This window comes from Motacilla alba, chromosome 1 (assembly GCF_015832195.1).
Source record: "Motacilla alba alba isolate MOTALB_02 chromosome 1, Motacilla_alba_V1.0_pri, whole genome shotgun sequence".
NCBI lineage: Eukaryota > Metazoa > Chordata > Aves > Passeriformes > Motacillidae > Motacilla > Motacilla alba.
In genome coordinates, this window is record NC_052016.1 from 98,802,430 (window position 1) to 98,818,945 (window position 16,516).

Here is a 16,516-nt window from a genome sequence, read left to right on the forward strand (position 1 = left end):
CAGAAAATATTTTTGAACAAGTAGAAGCCCCTGATAAACCACAAACTAACTGTATCAAAGGCCTCCCATCATGGGGTGACCAATCATATTGTTGCATGGCTAGTACAAAGAACTTCATTCAAAAGACATTTACTTGTCTTTGGGAACAGGGATCTATTCTCTTGGAATCAATTTTTTTTCAGGGCTGGCTTGTACTGCTCTTCAGCTAAGATTACAACCTACCCAAGGAGGCTAATGAACAAACAGCAGTGGCTCGGTATTTTTTTAACAGCAAGACTTTCATGGTTACTTCATCTTCTCTTTAATAGAAGGTGTCAAAGCAAACTCCATCATTGTGTGAAAACCTAACAACAAATTTCTAATTTGTGCATATACTACCTTGCCAGTTGCCTACACAAGGTTTTGCCACAGAGGATGAATTTCTCAGGCAGTAACTTAAAAATAAGCTTTAATTTGGCTGACAAAAATAAAAATCAAGCATAAAATTTCTCAGTTCTGTTTTTCCTCATCAACTTCCAACTAGCAATCTGATGGATCTTTTGCAGTTCTACAACAGGTAGAGGGAAAACAGAAGAGAAGAAACAAAAAAAATAGCATTAAATTATTGAAAATCAACCTCTGCTGTGGCAGAGATTTGCATATTTGGCATTTAGCCACTCTTGGAAACATTCTCCTCTATTCAGTATTTCCACTGTAGGGAGGCAGTGAAATTCACTAAAGAAATGATCATTATAATGATTAAGTATGCAATTTTCTTCATTATACTGTTGGAAGTTATTTCACTTTTCTAGCAAACTGGTTTACCAGGGGGAAGAAAAAAAAGCCAAGCAAAAAAGCTCCACAGACTGAAGGAGCTGTTATGCTATGCTCTGTTCCAAGCCTACTGGAACTGTTAGTATCTGGAAGATTAAAGAGTGATTTAATAATAATTTTGAGGTTTCCAAGCATTCCAGGTACTTAGCATTAGAAATGAAGAACTTTTAAAGGGAAAAGTAGTTCAACACTTTTCTGGAAAGCTTCGAGATCCATTGTGGTTCCCTGGATATTCAGTATGCAACCAAGATTTCATTTGACTAAGGAACCTTTAAGTCTTGAGCTTCTCAACCTGCCTCCACTTCAGTGATGACCACATTTTCTAGAAAGTACAATGGTTCAGTTCCAAAGGAGTCTGATGGCTGGGAACAGAAACCAGGTAATTCTGAGTGCCCTCACTAGCTCCTCAGCCTTGCACTACAAAACGCACTAAAAATGTGCAGCCTGTGAAGTTACTAACCCATAGTTATCAGAGGAAAATCTTTTCATAGAAAATCTATGACTGTATTCAGAAGAAAAAGAAAATATTATACTTTTCTTATTATTTTTTCTGAATTCCAATACAAAGCAAAACCACAAATTTATTTGAGAGACATTAAAACAACAGACAAAAAAATTCTTTAAATAAATCTCCTGGATACGCCTTTTAGAATGACACATGTATTTACTTCTCTCAGTCAAGAGAATGTCAATCTATTTTGTGCCTGTAACACCAGTGTTCAGTCCAATTGAGCAGTTATTTTTACCTTTAACTTCCAAAATGGGAAGTTCATTTAAGTGGCAATGCAAATATTTCAGAATGAAAATGATAGAAGAGATATTTTTAAAGTAACACATTTTGAAAAAAATAAGGTGCCTCCTTGTGAGACATCCACCCCACCACATGATGTCCTGACCCACTGTCTATGGCAGCAAATATCTGCAACCCATTTAGCCTTACTTGGAGCACTGGGAAATGCCCTGGACAAGGTGCTAGATAATATCATTGAGGTTCCCTTTACCCACAAAAGATGGTCTTCCAAGATCCCTCCCAACCCAATCTGTGATTTTATGACATTCAGGCTATTACTGAAGCAGGTAGCAGTACCCAAATGCAATCTAATAGTAATATTTTTTGGACTGTCTATTAGGTCCTATGAAATAGAGTTTAATTTCATTATGAAATTAAGTGTGGTGTTCAGTTCAATGACAACAGAGAATATGCACTGCAATTATTTTCTATCTCAATGTGTCAATCCAAAATGATGCTGTTGAAGTCAGCACAGTCTTGGTATCACTTGAATTCCCATTCAAAACCTGTCAGAAATTTCCCTTCTCTCTGAACAAAAGCTCAAATTTTAGATTACTTTGACTTTGTCTACAGTATAAACTTGTCTCCACTAAACTTGTCTGTTTGGATTTGTTTTTTTCTTCAAAAAACTCCATGTTTTAAAAAATGATGTCTCCTTCCCTTGTTGTGGCTAGGAGTAAAATCTGCAAATTAATTTTTGTGAAACAAGAGAGGGAAGTTGTGCTACAGTAAACAATGTTGGACCTGTGCCAGCTATTACAGTTTATCAAAGGTTGTATCTGCACTGCCAAAATACTACTACTTTTCCTAACATTTTTTTGCCAAAGCCCTGGTGACTTGCAGAGACAATACTATGATGTAAGAGAGAGATGCCTGTGAACTTCATTGACCACTCAACTTCACCCTGAACACTGGAACAAAACAAAAATCCTCTGTTCCAGTCCAGCAGCATATTTGTTTGAAGCCATTGTATGCTAACCAGACAACAAACAATGACTTCTCAATAATGCTTTGCTTAATATTAAGCACCAAAAAATATTCATGTTATGTTTAGCAGTGCTATTAAATAAAGTGCCTTCAAGGACTGTTTCACTGAAGTCAATGAACCTTACTCAGATTTGTTGAAGGGTTTGTGTGTTCAAAAACTGGGTTTGTTTTTCTCCCCAAAGTGTCTTTCTTTACTAGATTAACTAATATTAACACTACCCTCAACATCTTGTGTCAAATACTGAATTAATCTGATTTACTGCCAATGCAAAAGAGACTAAGGATCCTATTTTTCATATTCCTTGCAAAAATGAGGAGTTCCCAGCCCATATAATCATTCATCTCGCTTGCACTTGTTTGATACTTCATGACAGTCATGGGATTAGTTTTCTATCTGCTCATCTCCTTCACTTTCTCATCCAGTCAGGTCAGTGCCAATTCCAAAGAGAAGAAGATGTAGATGTACACATTGTTATCAGCTTTAAATTAAATCTGACCAAACCAGGAATTTGTATACAGCACAGTCCCAGGATCAGAGTATTCCAATACACTGAGATCTTTGTTGCCCTACAAGTATCCTGAACCTAGAATAAGGGAAAGAACCTTTTCTGTCTTGACAAAATGGGGAACAATCTTAAATTCTCCAGAAAACCTGCTAATAATTTCTCAGGAGCAGGTTAACCTGCCTGCTTTGAAGCATCTGCTTCTCAGGGATGGGGAGCCTTTCACTGCATGTCCCAGGTTTCTGGAAAGGGGAAAATGTATAGACTGAACCCAGCTGAGAACTGGGCAAAATGCAAAATCAAATTACCATAGAATCACAGAATGGATTGGATTGGAAAGGATCTTCAAGATCACCTATTTCTAACCCTCCCCCCCACCCCATTCAGGGCAGGAACACCTTCCACTAGACCAGGTTCTCACGTCCTCATCCAACCTTGCCTTGAACACTTCCAGGGCTGAGACACCCACAACTTCCTGGACAACCTGTTCCAATGCCCCCACTACCCTGAGAATTTCTTCCTAACATGTACTGTAAGTCTCTTCTCATTCAGTTTAAAACTACTCCCCCTTGTCCTACCACTATCTGCTGGTGTAAAGTCACTCTCCCTCTATTTTATAATCACTCTCCCTTTATATACCAAAAGGCTGCAGTGAGATCTGGCCCAGAGCCTTCTCTTCTGAACAACCTCAGTTCTCTCAGCCTGTTCTCACAGGAGAGATGCTCCAGACCTCTGATCACCTTTGTGGCCTCCTCTGGAGCACATGTTAGTTGCATATAATCCTAACTATCCCTTTTCTGCACAGAAGTTACTGGCAGAGAGGCTGTGTGTACCACCAGTACTGACCCTGAAGTTAAGCCAGCTTGCAGCAATATTGTGTATAATATGTGAGCCATCAAAGAGCTAATGCTTGACTCGGTTTTAGTAGTTCTGTCTCAAAATATTTGGAACGCTAATTTTCATTTTATGAACAGCTTCAAAAAACCCACATTACCAAACTCTGTCGTGGAGTTTTCCTTTCTGCACTTCCTAGTATGCCATAAGCCACAGAGCACTTCTTTCCAAAATACTTCTGTATATAAAGGGCCTAGTAAGTACTTGCTTACCCATTTAAGACTGTTTATTTCTGGCTAGAATGAACAAGTGCCTTACACATAATTCTTGTCACAAAAGAATCTTGAATTAAATCAGTTCATAAAAAGAGCAGCTTGAAATCTAGTTTTAAAAACATAGGACTGTTTTGCATTAGATCTATATTTAATGCTTGTGACATTATGATCCTGCTTTCTGAGTTTAAGTGACTCCTGTTTTCACATATTCAACAAATACATAAAATAAGGAAAAATGGCTAAGTACACAAGGATGACTGCAGTGGTGCCTGCATGTGAAGCAGTCTCAAAACATCCAAAGCAATCAGACAAAACCATACTGATCTCAAAATAAACTTACTCATTTATCATTTACTGTACTCATTCATAACAATAGCCACAAAATTAATACAAATACTGTTCCAGCTTCATCATACGGCCAAGTTCTAGTCTTAAATCCAAGCAAAATGAGAAACATGACCGGGATGAAAGAAGAGCAGTGTTTTCAAACTTAAGCCATACAAAGTGTGAAGTGTCATTATAATTTTCAGGACATGATGCAAAGAGCTAACTAGAAACTGGGCTAATGTGAAATACCTATCCCATATAAATATAAAACAGTGCCTTTCATGGGGTACCACTTAAAAAACATATCTTTTCTACATAAAGAACTCACTAAGAAACTCAACATCTCTACAAATAAGGCAGAAAAACTCAAAGTTGTATTACTGCAATTCAGCATTTCTCACCTTGGATATCAAACCAGTAAGATTCCAGATGGCACAAAAATGGGACTGCCTGACTCCTGCAAGGTTTAGGCTGGTATTACAAAATCAAAGAATCAGTTAGGTTGGAGAAGACCTCCACAATCATTGAGTCCAACCTAAGCATTCTGGTGTGCTGTGTCCATTGGCTTCTGGTTTCTTCCTGCCAGCCATCAGTCTTGGCCCTGATCTTCAAAGAAATTAATGGGCTAAGCCACTGTTAGACTGAAGACTGCATTTTGATTTATGAACAGCTAAGAAAAGCAGTTCTCTGGACAAGGCAGTCCAAAACAGAAGGCATGAAATCTGCAGGCAGTGCATCCTTAGCTAGCAGTGGCAAATCACAAAGCAAACTTCTTCTCCGAGAGGCAGAATAAAACCCATTTCTTGTCACATTTAGAAAGGGCTGCAAAGTTTTGTAACTGGATAAAAATTCCTCACCAACAAAACAACCAACCTCCATCCTAACAGCTTACTCAAGAGCAGTAACCCACAGGTACATTATTCCCTACACACCAAGAAGTTTATTTTCCCTGGGTCGAGGTTGATGAACAGCTATAGTAAAACTTTTAATGATGCTGAGTGTAGTTTTTTTTGTTTGTCTAAAAGAGTGGGCTCACACTGCAACCTTTCCCTCTAGATGGAGGAAGACAATGATGACAGGACAACTAATAGGACTAATACAATGTAATGACACAAACTTGATTTTTTTAAGAAAATACACTGGAACTGTGAAGAGAGCAGTGTGAAATCCTAGAACACACTGATCAGTAAAAAGCCTTGCTCCTACAACTATGGATGGAATATTGCTTGTTTGGGTATGGTAACATTAGGAGAGAAAAAAAAAGGGATAAAAAAGAGTAATTTTTGCCTGTATGGAAAGGACAAGTGGATCAATTTGTCTGGCATTTGACATTCACTCAACGTCAGCTGGGACGATACAGAGCTGCTTTACCAGCCAACATGACTGCTCCTCCTTGCACACTTATCCATGAGACTACGTAATTGCCCAGCCCCAGGAGCTAAAAGGTTCAGTAAGGTCTTGAATCTCTTTATACTCTGAGTACTGTGTTTAACTGAAAACAGGACATTCTAATACAAATTTAGAAGAATCGCCACAGGTGACAGGGCAAAAAGCTGAAAAAATTTTGTATCCTCAAACAATAATGTGATACAAGTGAACAATTTGCAACTACTAACTTCAGTATTTTTCTGGTAAGAACTTTCAAATTCTTCTGTCTCTCTAACAATGCGACAATTTGCTATCAAGACTTCACACTTAACGTTAAACTTGGCTCTTGCAATCTCTACCAGAATTTCACCTCTCAGCCTGACTATCCCAGTAGACCACATTCTTCCTAGGCTAATAAGTTCACTTCAGCAAAATCAGGTGAAAAATAAAAAGGAAAAATGTTGTTTGCAGTGTCTCTTAAGCCACAGAGTCTGCAAGTCTTGTGCTTGCTAACAACAACATCTTGGGCTGCCTGCCCATTGCAATTTAATCAAGTAGAATAAAACGATACCAAAGTCTGCATGCCTGGGCATGCTCCTGCCACAATCTCTGTCACATCCCAGGAAAAGAAGTGCCATATTTCAGCCCAGGCCTCTGGCTTTGTTCTCAGTCCCACTGCACTGCATGTGCTGCAGCAGCAGTCACCCTGGGCGAGCAGTGCAGTCACTGGCCTTCCACTATGTCTGCAAAAATAGGTTAACCTCATCTCCAGAGTCTTGACTACAACAACCTTTAAGTATCAGCATGAAATACAGATTCAGCTCATCATTGCTCATTTTCTGCCTCAGGAAAAATAAAGTACCTCTAACAACAAAGAAGGAAAAATGAAGCTTAGAAATTTTTAATAATGCATTTTCCACAATAATTTCAGCCTGAAACAAAACATTTTGTTAGTTTTGTTTCAAAACGTACTTCCAATTCCTACTAGTACAAACCAAATGTGTGTGAAGAGTCTTGAAAATAACAATAAATAATAATAACAAATCCATGCTAGTATGAATTTCTTTTTACCAGCTGCTCAGTGCTTACAAATACATGTCCTACAGTTGCCAGGGTATTAGTGATGGGCAGATGCTCCAGCCAGGATATTCCTGTCAGGCAGTGTTCCAGCCACAGCATCCTATGCTGGCATTTCTGATTTCACAAATCAAAAAATGGTCAACTCCCTCAGAATGATTAGAGAAAAAAAAGGTAAGATGGCAGAAATGACAACAAATAAACCAAGAGCCAAAACTCTCATCTTAAAATAATATGAGACTCCTGTCTTCACACACAGCAATAAGCTTCAGCAATCAAAAAAAAAAAAAATTGAAAGGAGGTAGGTTTAGATGGGACAGTAGGAAGAAATTATTTACTGTGGGGGTGGCAAGGCCCTAGAATAGGTTACTCAGAGAAGCAGAAATTTCCTATGCCTGAAAGTGTTTAAGACCAGGCTTGGATGGGGCTTTGAGCCACCCTCTCTAGTGAAAGGTTGGAACTAGATGATCTTTAGGGTCCCTTCCATCCAAACTATTCTGTGATTCTGTGATTGAAACTGCCAGAGCTATCAGGCTTTCAGACATCAAGTACAGTCTGGATAGTCCAAATAACTCAGATGTTTCAAAACCATCAAAAGACAATTCTGGCTGTTAAAAAACAGTGGAAGTCTCCAGTTACCCTTGACCATTCAAAAGAAATCTTTGTTTATCAATAGGACCTCACTAATTTGGCATAATATACATATCTTGTATATTTGGCTTTGTTTTTTTTGTTAAACAACAGACAGCTGAAATGCATTAGATTTCATTTGCATAAAATACTATAGCAAAGATATGATGGTCAAGAGCAAACAATTCTTCACTACATCTTCTTTTGGAATAGGAACACAAAATTTTCAAGTGTTCAGGGCTGATGTGACTATTGCTGAAGCACAACAGGAGGACTGCTATAAAAATATATATGGGTACAATTGAAAGCCAACACTGTTGCTGTTCAACAGAGAAGCACATATAAAAAATCCTGCCTTTAACAGTTTGGACTCCAGCTAAGAAGCACAATTCCTTCTTTCAAAAAAAGCTCACAGAAGAATGAGAAAAGCTGAAAAAAGCAAAATAACCCAGCAGCAGCAGTACTGCAACTGTGCAGTGCTCCTGTGTTTAACACCCTAAATCCCTCAGGCACCAACACCACCACGACAGTGACAGATCCCTCATAATGGGGAATAGTTGCTCAGCTGTGTTCACTGTGCTTCAAAGCAAAGTAACACACACTGGAGGAACGTTACCATAAATGTTATCATCACAGCCATAAGCAACTTGTCTGCAGTTGCTCCCTAACCCTTACAACCCCAATTATGCAAATAAAAGGACCATAATCTGTGTAAAACTTATCTGTCCTTGAACTGCAGCTACAGCACTGACTTTTGAGAGATTCCAAACCTCCAGACAGAGGCCTTTTTTCTTCAATCATCCTAAATTATGCTGCTCTTAGTTTGCACTACTGGAATCTACTCAGTGCTGCATCTCAAAATTTCAAGATGCGCTGCAAAGGCAAATTTTGCTGATACTTCAATGTATTTTCAATGTTTTAACATTCCTACCATGATTATTGTGTAAAGAGTTGTATTGTGGGAATATTATATCATTATATATTCATTCATAAAACATCATATAGTGGGAGTAATATACTACCTTTAAAGATGTATTACTCCAAAGTAATGTACTACCTTTAACTTATAATACAAAAAATTCTTTGGCCATAATCAGACCACATTAAGATGACATTTACTGTTTTGATTCGACTTTTATCTTACAGAGTCAAAATTTTTCAGCCATTAAAAATTAAAAGATACTTACAGCTTTGTTTTTCAGCCCTTACTGGAAAGACTATTGACTCTAACAATTCAAACAAGGATAACAAGAAAGAAAAAAAAGGCAAGCAATGAACCAAAAACTTTAAAAACCAAGTAAGCCAGCAGTAGAAGAAGCACATGATAAACATGAATCTGTCCTTCCCTACTTTTGAAAAAAGAAAAGGAAAAAAAAGCCTCTAATAAGCTTCTTTTTCATATTACTTGAGAGAGAGACAGGGAAAGTTAAGAGCATGTACTGTTGATTGATCACAAAAGGCGCATAAGATTTTCTTGCTTACATGTAATCCTTGTTTTAAATCAAACATCACAAGAACAGAATTTCCATGTGAACTCCTTTCACAAGTGGTAAACTCAACCAGGGCCCTCCCCCTCATTTCTTCATAGAAGAGAAGCTCACTTGAATAGTGAAAACTCTATGGGACCCATGCATGGACACACCTATGGGGCGTCCATGCAAATATTAGCTCCCACCTGGAAGAGCTGCATGCTCACACCATCACTCTCTCCAAGTGCATACTTAGGAAGATGTCCTGAGCTGCAGACTGCATTAAAAGCACATCAGAGACACATGATACTCTGGGATACAATAGACCTACTGGATACCTTCGGTATCATTATTAGCTGACATATTGTTGAAGAGAAAAAAAAATATGTTTTTCCACTTGTAAGAGGAAGATTCAACACAGAAAAATCTTTCTAAGGAGTAATTTAAGAGAGTACTCACTGCTATCCGCAGTATGGAAGCTTTCACGGAGGTCCATTTGTCCTGTCTCCGATCTATGACAAGAATAAATCCAATTCCAGCATCTCGCAAACTAAGTTTAGAGGAGGAAAGAAGAAAACAGGAAAGTTTACTTAAAAATACAAATGTAACTTCTGGTTCCCTCACATAGAAAAGCAGTCAAAAAACAGTGAAAAAAAAAAAGTAGCTTGACCTTTTTGTGCAGAATTTCCTTCATATAAGTATCTTAAATAAAGACTATACACCATTGCAAAGATGCAGCAGTCCCACAGCATTTCACAGAGTTTCAAAATGCATTCAAATTCTGAATTCTTCGTTTTCACAAAAGATAATATTTACATTTATTGCACAGGGATTATTTCAGAAGAAAATGAGACTGATTGATTCTCCACTGTTTGGTGCTGATATAATCCCTTCCTCATGATGTTGTCAGTATAATTTCAGGATCAAAATAAAGTTGTTTTCCTCTTGCATCTGCTTTTAACCTTCTGTTTGAATTGTCTTCCTCTTCACTGATACTTAAAACTCCTAAAAACCACAGATCCTTCTGATCATTCCATGATACTGCTCCACGCATCTGAAATTCTCATATGCCTCCAGGCTGTAAACTTCTTCCTAGGTGCATTTTCACATCCACTGAAACAAAAAACCTTACGGCATTTAAACTCTTCAAACCACAGATGAGAACAACGAGCTCAGAGGCACTTCCCCGGAATGGAAACATCTGTGAGAGAGATTCTGCTCAAATCCCGCCGTACGGGTGACCTTTCTCTTTTGCCTGTGCTCAGCTGCATGTGCTACCGAGCCCTGACCAAGGGATGTGCTCCTGTTTTGTAATTCCCCATCTAAGCCAATTGTGCAATGCCAGCAGCGGCCCTTGCCAGCCAATCGCAATCAAAATGGAAACAGCAGGCAAATGCAAGGCAGACAGGCTCAGATTAATTGTTAGCTCGTACATTTGCTCCTTTTTCAGTATATGTGCCTTATTTTTACATCTGGTGATTTATTGCAAGGCCTGCTGTGGCACTGAGTGGCCTTTAGAAATACTGTGCATCAATTTGTTATGGTAATATCTTAAAAGAAAAAATAAAAATCAACACAACAGAATGTCAGGATTCTTTATTCAAGATTGCTGAATCATGGAAACGCCAGCTTTTCTTTATAAGATTATGTCAGTAGCATAATGATAAGAGGATGTTTAAGAGGGTGAAGAACACAGGTACCCAGATGTGTCATCTTAAGCTACTCTTGAAAATTACAGATTTAAACAGGACTCACAGTTCATCCCCTCTCTTTTACAATATGCAGCATCTCTCAAATTTACAGACATACTCTTTAGTGGGAAACACGAATAATCATCAGAAATGCAAAGGAACCCTTGCTTTCTTTCAGAAGAAGCTAAGCAGTCCTTTCAGCACAGCAGAATGTTAGAAGTGCTCCTCACTGCCCACATTCAGTGCACGTTACTTAACTCTTGCCTCTGGGTTAGGACAACACTGATAAACAACATCTGAGCTCTTGCCTTGTAAGCCTGACAACCCTTGCAGACAAACAGGCCTTTATATCAGCAATATGCTTCCCACTACAGTAAATTTCCATGATTTACTAAAGTTTCCTCTCTTCTTTTTCTTTATTTAAAGGGCAAGAGGAGGAGAGAGATTCAGATTGATTTTAGCCTCTTCCTGTTCTCCGTTTAAAGGTCTCACAATTTTAACCTTTAGTGACTGAGCAAAATAAAATTATAATAGCAACCATGTGCCACAATAATCAGATGGCAAAACAAGCTCCTTGGGTACACAGCCTTAATGTGGATCAATGGAGTGAAAAAAGTGCTACAGCTGTCCCCACAGGAGTCACTGTGGATTTTGGAGTGTATTAAGACTCATCAAGAGTCTATTTTCCTTGCTCAGTAGAAGTTCCCAGGAGCCCTGAAATCCCTCCATAATTCCTCAGAGGAAACATGATCTCAGAGTACCTAAACGCAACATCTGTATAATATTTCAAGAAAATACTGATATTTCAGTGCAATATGAGTAAAACTAAAGCCTCTGAAAGAGCATCAATAGGATTTCTCTCTAGGAGCACACAAAAATACAGGCTCAGCTGGGATTCCAGAAATTATATACATGGCAGCTCCACACAGTTAATCACCTGCCTCAACACCTGACAATAAGCAGAACTTAATATCTATATCCTAGAAAAATAAAAAGACAAGGCTTACTTAAGTGGAAGAATTAACAAAGAAAAGCACATCTCTAAGACAGCCCAAAAGATGTCTTCAGCCAACCTTCTTTTTCCACTGGATCAAATAGAAGGATCAAATATGTTGTGTGCTTGCATGAATCAGCAAGCTCAGACATAAAAAGCCAGGATTCCCCACTGCTGCCCAGAAGAGAGCCGGTGGCAAAGTCTTGAGCATCTGACTTCAAACTGTTAACACCCCATTAATATAGACCAGTGGGGAAAAAAATACATGCCCTGTTCCAAATCAATCAGGGTGGGAAAAGTATTTGTTATCTTGACAACAGTGCCTTGTTGCAAAGGCCTGGCTCTGGAGTCTGGGATCCAGCTCCAGCAAGTCCCAGGCAGGAAGCAACAAACCAAACTAAGACATTGTGTACGACAAAGTTGAGAACATTACAAAGAGAACAAAGTCATGCGTTCAAGAAAAGTAAATATTGAAAACAGGTCTGTTTGCCAATGTACCCTTGCTCTACTGACCTCTCCTTGCTGCCAGACACGCACCTGCATATGGGGATGCGAGACACCTTGCAATACCCTCCTCCTTTCTAGGGCATAGGGGAATGATGCTATGGAAACAAGCACATACTCAATTTTCCTTTGGCTCCTGATTTAACTGCAAGTGCCAGCTGTCCCTCTTTCTCTCAGCCATATTTATTACATTTTATTCTGATTTTCCCCGACCCCTCCATGTGCTTGAGAGGAATGCATTTTTTTTCATGCTCAGTGTCTCAGCAGCAGCATGCTCTGATGGGCACAGCTCATCAAAAGCTCATCAAGCTTTTTTCCCTGCCTTGGTCCAGCTGCATTGTACTCATCAGCCTAGCTCACATCTTCTCATGCCTCTGCATCACTCTCCAATAAACTTATCTCCACCACTGACATTTGTCTCTCCCATTCATCACTCCTAGTCCCAACAGCAGTTCAAAAAGTCTTTTTTTTTCTGTTCAATTTTAGACTTTCAGGATGAATGACATCAGTTCTCACCCCTCCCTGAATACCACAGTACCTTCATCCTCCAACTGTATGCTATGTCCCACTCCATCTCCCAGTATCTTCCCTTGGGTGGACACTTCCCTCAGCTGCGCTCCTGCCCATGGAGTGCAGCAGCTTGTCTGCACTGCCTGCTGGTCAAGAGGTGGCACTCACATCCCATGCCACAGCCTTCCTGCTCTCAGCCCTGGTAGCGGACCTGGCTCTAGAGCAGCTCATCCTGTAAACACAGAGAGGCTCCTGCTCAGCCCCAGGATGAAGCAGGACACTTTTGGCAACAGGACTGTGCAGTTATTTAGCTTCTGTGGCCTGGAGTTTAGGCAGATTTTTCTCAAGGTACTTTCTTGACTCAAAAGCCATCATTGTTCTGAGTGTCAAGTCTGAGTCCCTGAACAAAGGAAGTAGACACTTCAGCTTCTCAAACAATTGTCTCGATGTTTGAAGAACATGGTGGATTTGTTCCCTGGCATCTTAGGAACCACACAGCTATTTTGGCTGAATTTTACACCATAAAATCAGGTGGCACCTCACAAATAGAAAGAAAATTTGGCAGAGTTGTAAACAACTAGAAAGCAACCCTTACAGTGAGAAATATTAGAAAACCTTAGCAGAAGCACCTGTCTATTCAGGCTTTTTAACATTTGCCATATGACCTTTTTTTGTCTTTAATGTATTAACTTGTATCCGGTGTACTTTCTGAAACATAATTTATATAAACTTCTAATTCAAATTTAGTATTTCCTTCCTTTGTTTCTCTCCTAATACATGCACAAAAAAAAAAAAAACAAACAAAAAACCAGACCAAAACAAAAAACCTAAAACATAACGGGATAAGCACTGTCCTGTTTATTCACCAGAACAAAGAACAGAACATTTTTAGAAAGGCAGTGAACCATCCCTGCTTCTGCCAAACTCACAGGGGCCAGGTTAGAAAGGTAGAAAGTGGAGGAAGAGGAGCAGGCCCACAGAGGACAGGAGGAAATGCAGCAGAGGGCAGACTTTCTGCTCAGGCCTCTCCCCATGCCTTGGGGATCCAGTGTGCAACCATTAGGAGGAGGTGACAGTGAGGTTGAAATACCTGCCCAACAAGCAGCCAGTTTTCCATGCAGAGCATGAACTGAATTTTCCACTTAGTGACTCCTCAGTTTAGATTATGGGCACATCTCCTCTTTGTCTTGCTTGCAAGACTTATTAGCTCATGCACTTGGGGGAAAGGGTGGGAAAGCTTATAGTACATAGGACTGTGGAAAGAAACTTCTCTCTGGGGTATGTGGAAGAAATTACATAAACATCCTTGCATTTCTCCAAGGTATGGGTGGTGACAACTGCTATACAAATAATTTCCTATTTCTTCTACACTGCTGTATGAAAGCAGTTAGTATACATTGATCTCTGCTACAAATGAAACAAAACAAATCTTTGGGTTCATCCCAGAGACCTGAAAGTATCAAACCTCTGCATGTTTGAAATTCTGTACAGCATTTTAGGTTACATAAATCCATTTATTTAAATTCAGTTTTTGAGCTTTATTATTAAGCAGTTGGCCTACATGACAGTCAGGACTGTTCCCTACCTCAACTACCTCAGCATACAAATGGACTAGAAATTCTTGCTCTCAAGGGCTGAACAGCTACTTCCATAGTAGGACTTCAACAACATTTCACAGAGAATTACTGCATTGAACAGAGCACCAATGCAATGTCTGCAGCAATCTGTACCATTAGCAGAACCCTGGTACCACCCCATCCTAAAGCTTCCTCACCCTCAGCACAATGACATGCACACACTGCTTCAAAAGATGTGAGGTCTGGGGCACCTCACAAATCCTGACCTTTTTTGGCATACAACTGCAAACCTACGTAAGAAAGACTTGGAATTGGCTCACCCACTCCTCATTGGTCACTTAGCTTAGGAACAGGCCATTGGAAATCAGACACTGGATGAGCAAGGTTGCTGTTTCCCACGAGAATCTTTGCATTCTACATTTGCAGAGACGAGACACTTCAAACTGACTGAACCTGAGCCACCTCAAAGACTACTTCTCCATCTCTCCTGTTGCTGCTAGGAATGATTGCTTGGGGGGTGAAGGGGAGACAAGAATTCTTTCATAATCATCAGTGTTTCACACACTAAAAAAATGAAACCACGACTGTTCCAGCAATTAATGGAATGAGAGAAGAGCCACGTCCTTAGTGGCCTTTATAAGCTCTAGTCAAATAATATAGTGAAGAATGTGATATTAACAGCATTAACAAATCAAGATAAAAATCTCCAATACAGCGACTAGGAAAGGAAAAAACAGCCAGAAACAGCTAAGCCCTGTGGTGACATTTCACTGCACCAGTTTTATGCTGGTTTGCCAGCAAGGAAAAGGGCAGTAACAATTCACCTGACATAGCCTTGCTGCACATCTCCTCTGCTCCTGCCCCTTGTGTAGAGTAACCCACACTACTTCAATTTGATCATTAGCTACGTCCTAGAGGATGCAGTGTTTCCTAGAGCAGAAGAATTTAATGGGTTATGAACTTGACAAGAAAAAAAAAAGAAAAAAGAAAATTCAGCTCTAACATTATTCAAAATGTAGCATCAAGACACTAAATCATAATTAGATCTAGAACAGTTTCATTTTCTTGTAATTCTTGATTGCTTGTTATCGTAAAGCTTGCTTTGTTTCAAAACTGGCCAATTCATCCACTTCATTCCAAAAGAAATCCACCCGCTGGGTATTTTAAAAAAGGCACAAAAAATATAATATTTGCCATGTCCCCATAATTTTATAATGTTTAAAAGCTACTTAATAATTTTAAAATGTCTTGCACTCATTTGGTCTTTAAATATTTTCATCTTATGACAGCTTCTTTCTCACAATCCAAAGTAAAACTAAACTTGAGGACTTAACATTTTAAACCAATATCTCTAAGGAAAATGAAAGCAGACTTGTGCTTTCTTAAGCAAATGATGAAAATAGGTTGATATACATCATATTCCTCAAAGCTCCAGTTTGAAAGCCTCAGATATTGTCTCAAGGCTTTTACAGCCCAAAGGACCCAGCCTCACTGCAGAAGGTTCCTGATTAATACAATTTAGAGATAGCAGGAACTGAAAAGGAACTATAAACCAGACATATGAGCTCTCACACTGAGCTTCCTAGTTTCAATTGCAAAGCAAGGCTGCAGGTTTTAACACTGTAGCTAAACGGAATGCTGCTTTGTAAGGCTGCTGCTACTCCAGATCCTGCTTAATGAGTTTTCTAAAAAACTGCACTTGAATAAGTGCTTAAAAGCATTTAACTGAAGAATAGCCTGGTAAATAAAAGAAGTTATAATACTTTAGAATGTGTTACAAATGTAACATTTTATAAAGTTACATGTTACAAATTATATTCTGAACTTGGAGTTTATCATTTCTGATACTCATGAAATTATAATATAAGTAATCACAAAGTAATTGCACCCCTAAGACAAGTTGGAAGTGTTCTGAAAGCTGGACAGTAAAACCTTCCCATTAACTACACTTGCTCTAAGTTAGCAAACTTTAGAATTATATTTTCTATTTTTTCAACAGAAAATTTGAGACTTGCATTTTAATTGAGATATCAGCAAAGAAACCATCTGCCAAGAAAATAAATAGAATGAAAAACGTATTTCCAAAAGATGGCTGCATATACAACTGAATGTTGCTGTCATGGCATTCGGTCCCTTAGACAGAAAATAGCAGTTTGGTGCCAAGTTC

At 39.0% G+C, this 16,516-nt stretch overlaps 1 protein-coding gene across 15 annotated transcripts in view; it reads right to left on the bottom strand.

Annotated features, from left to right (window-relative positions):
• Positions 1-16,516, bottom strand: part of MCF2L (MCF.2 cell line derived transforming sequence like) — a 156,726-nt gene that overhangs the window by 30,242 nt on the left and 109,968 nt on the right. For 14 of the 15 annotated variants that reach the window (XM_038156518.1, XM_038156566.1, XM_038156559.1 and 11 more), the window contains one exon: positions 9,533-9,623. In XM_038156518.1, coding sequence (XP_038012446.1) covers positions 9,533-9,623 — 91 coding nt within the window. Of the gene's footprint in view, positions 1-9,532; positions 9,624-9,743; positions 11,939-16,516 lie in introns of those variants that run through there. The other variant, XM_038156633.1, reaches the window with a different exon arrangement.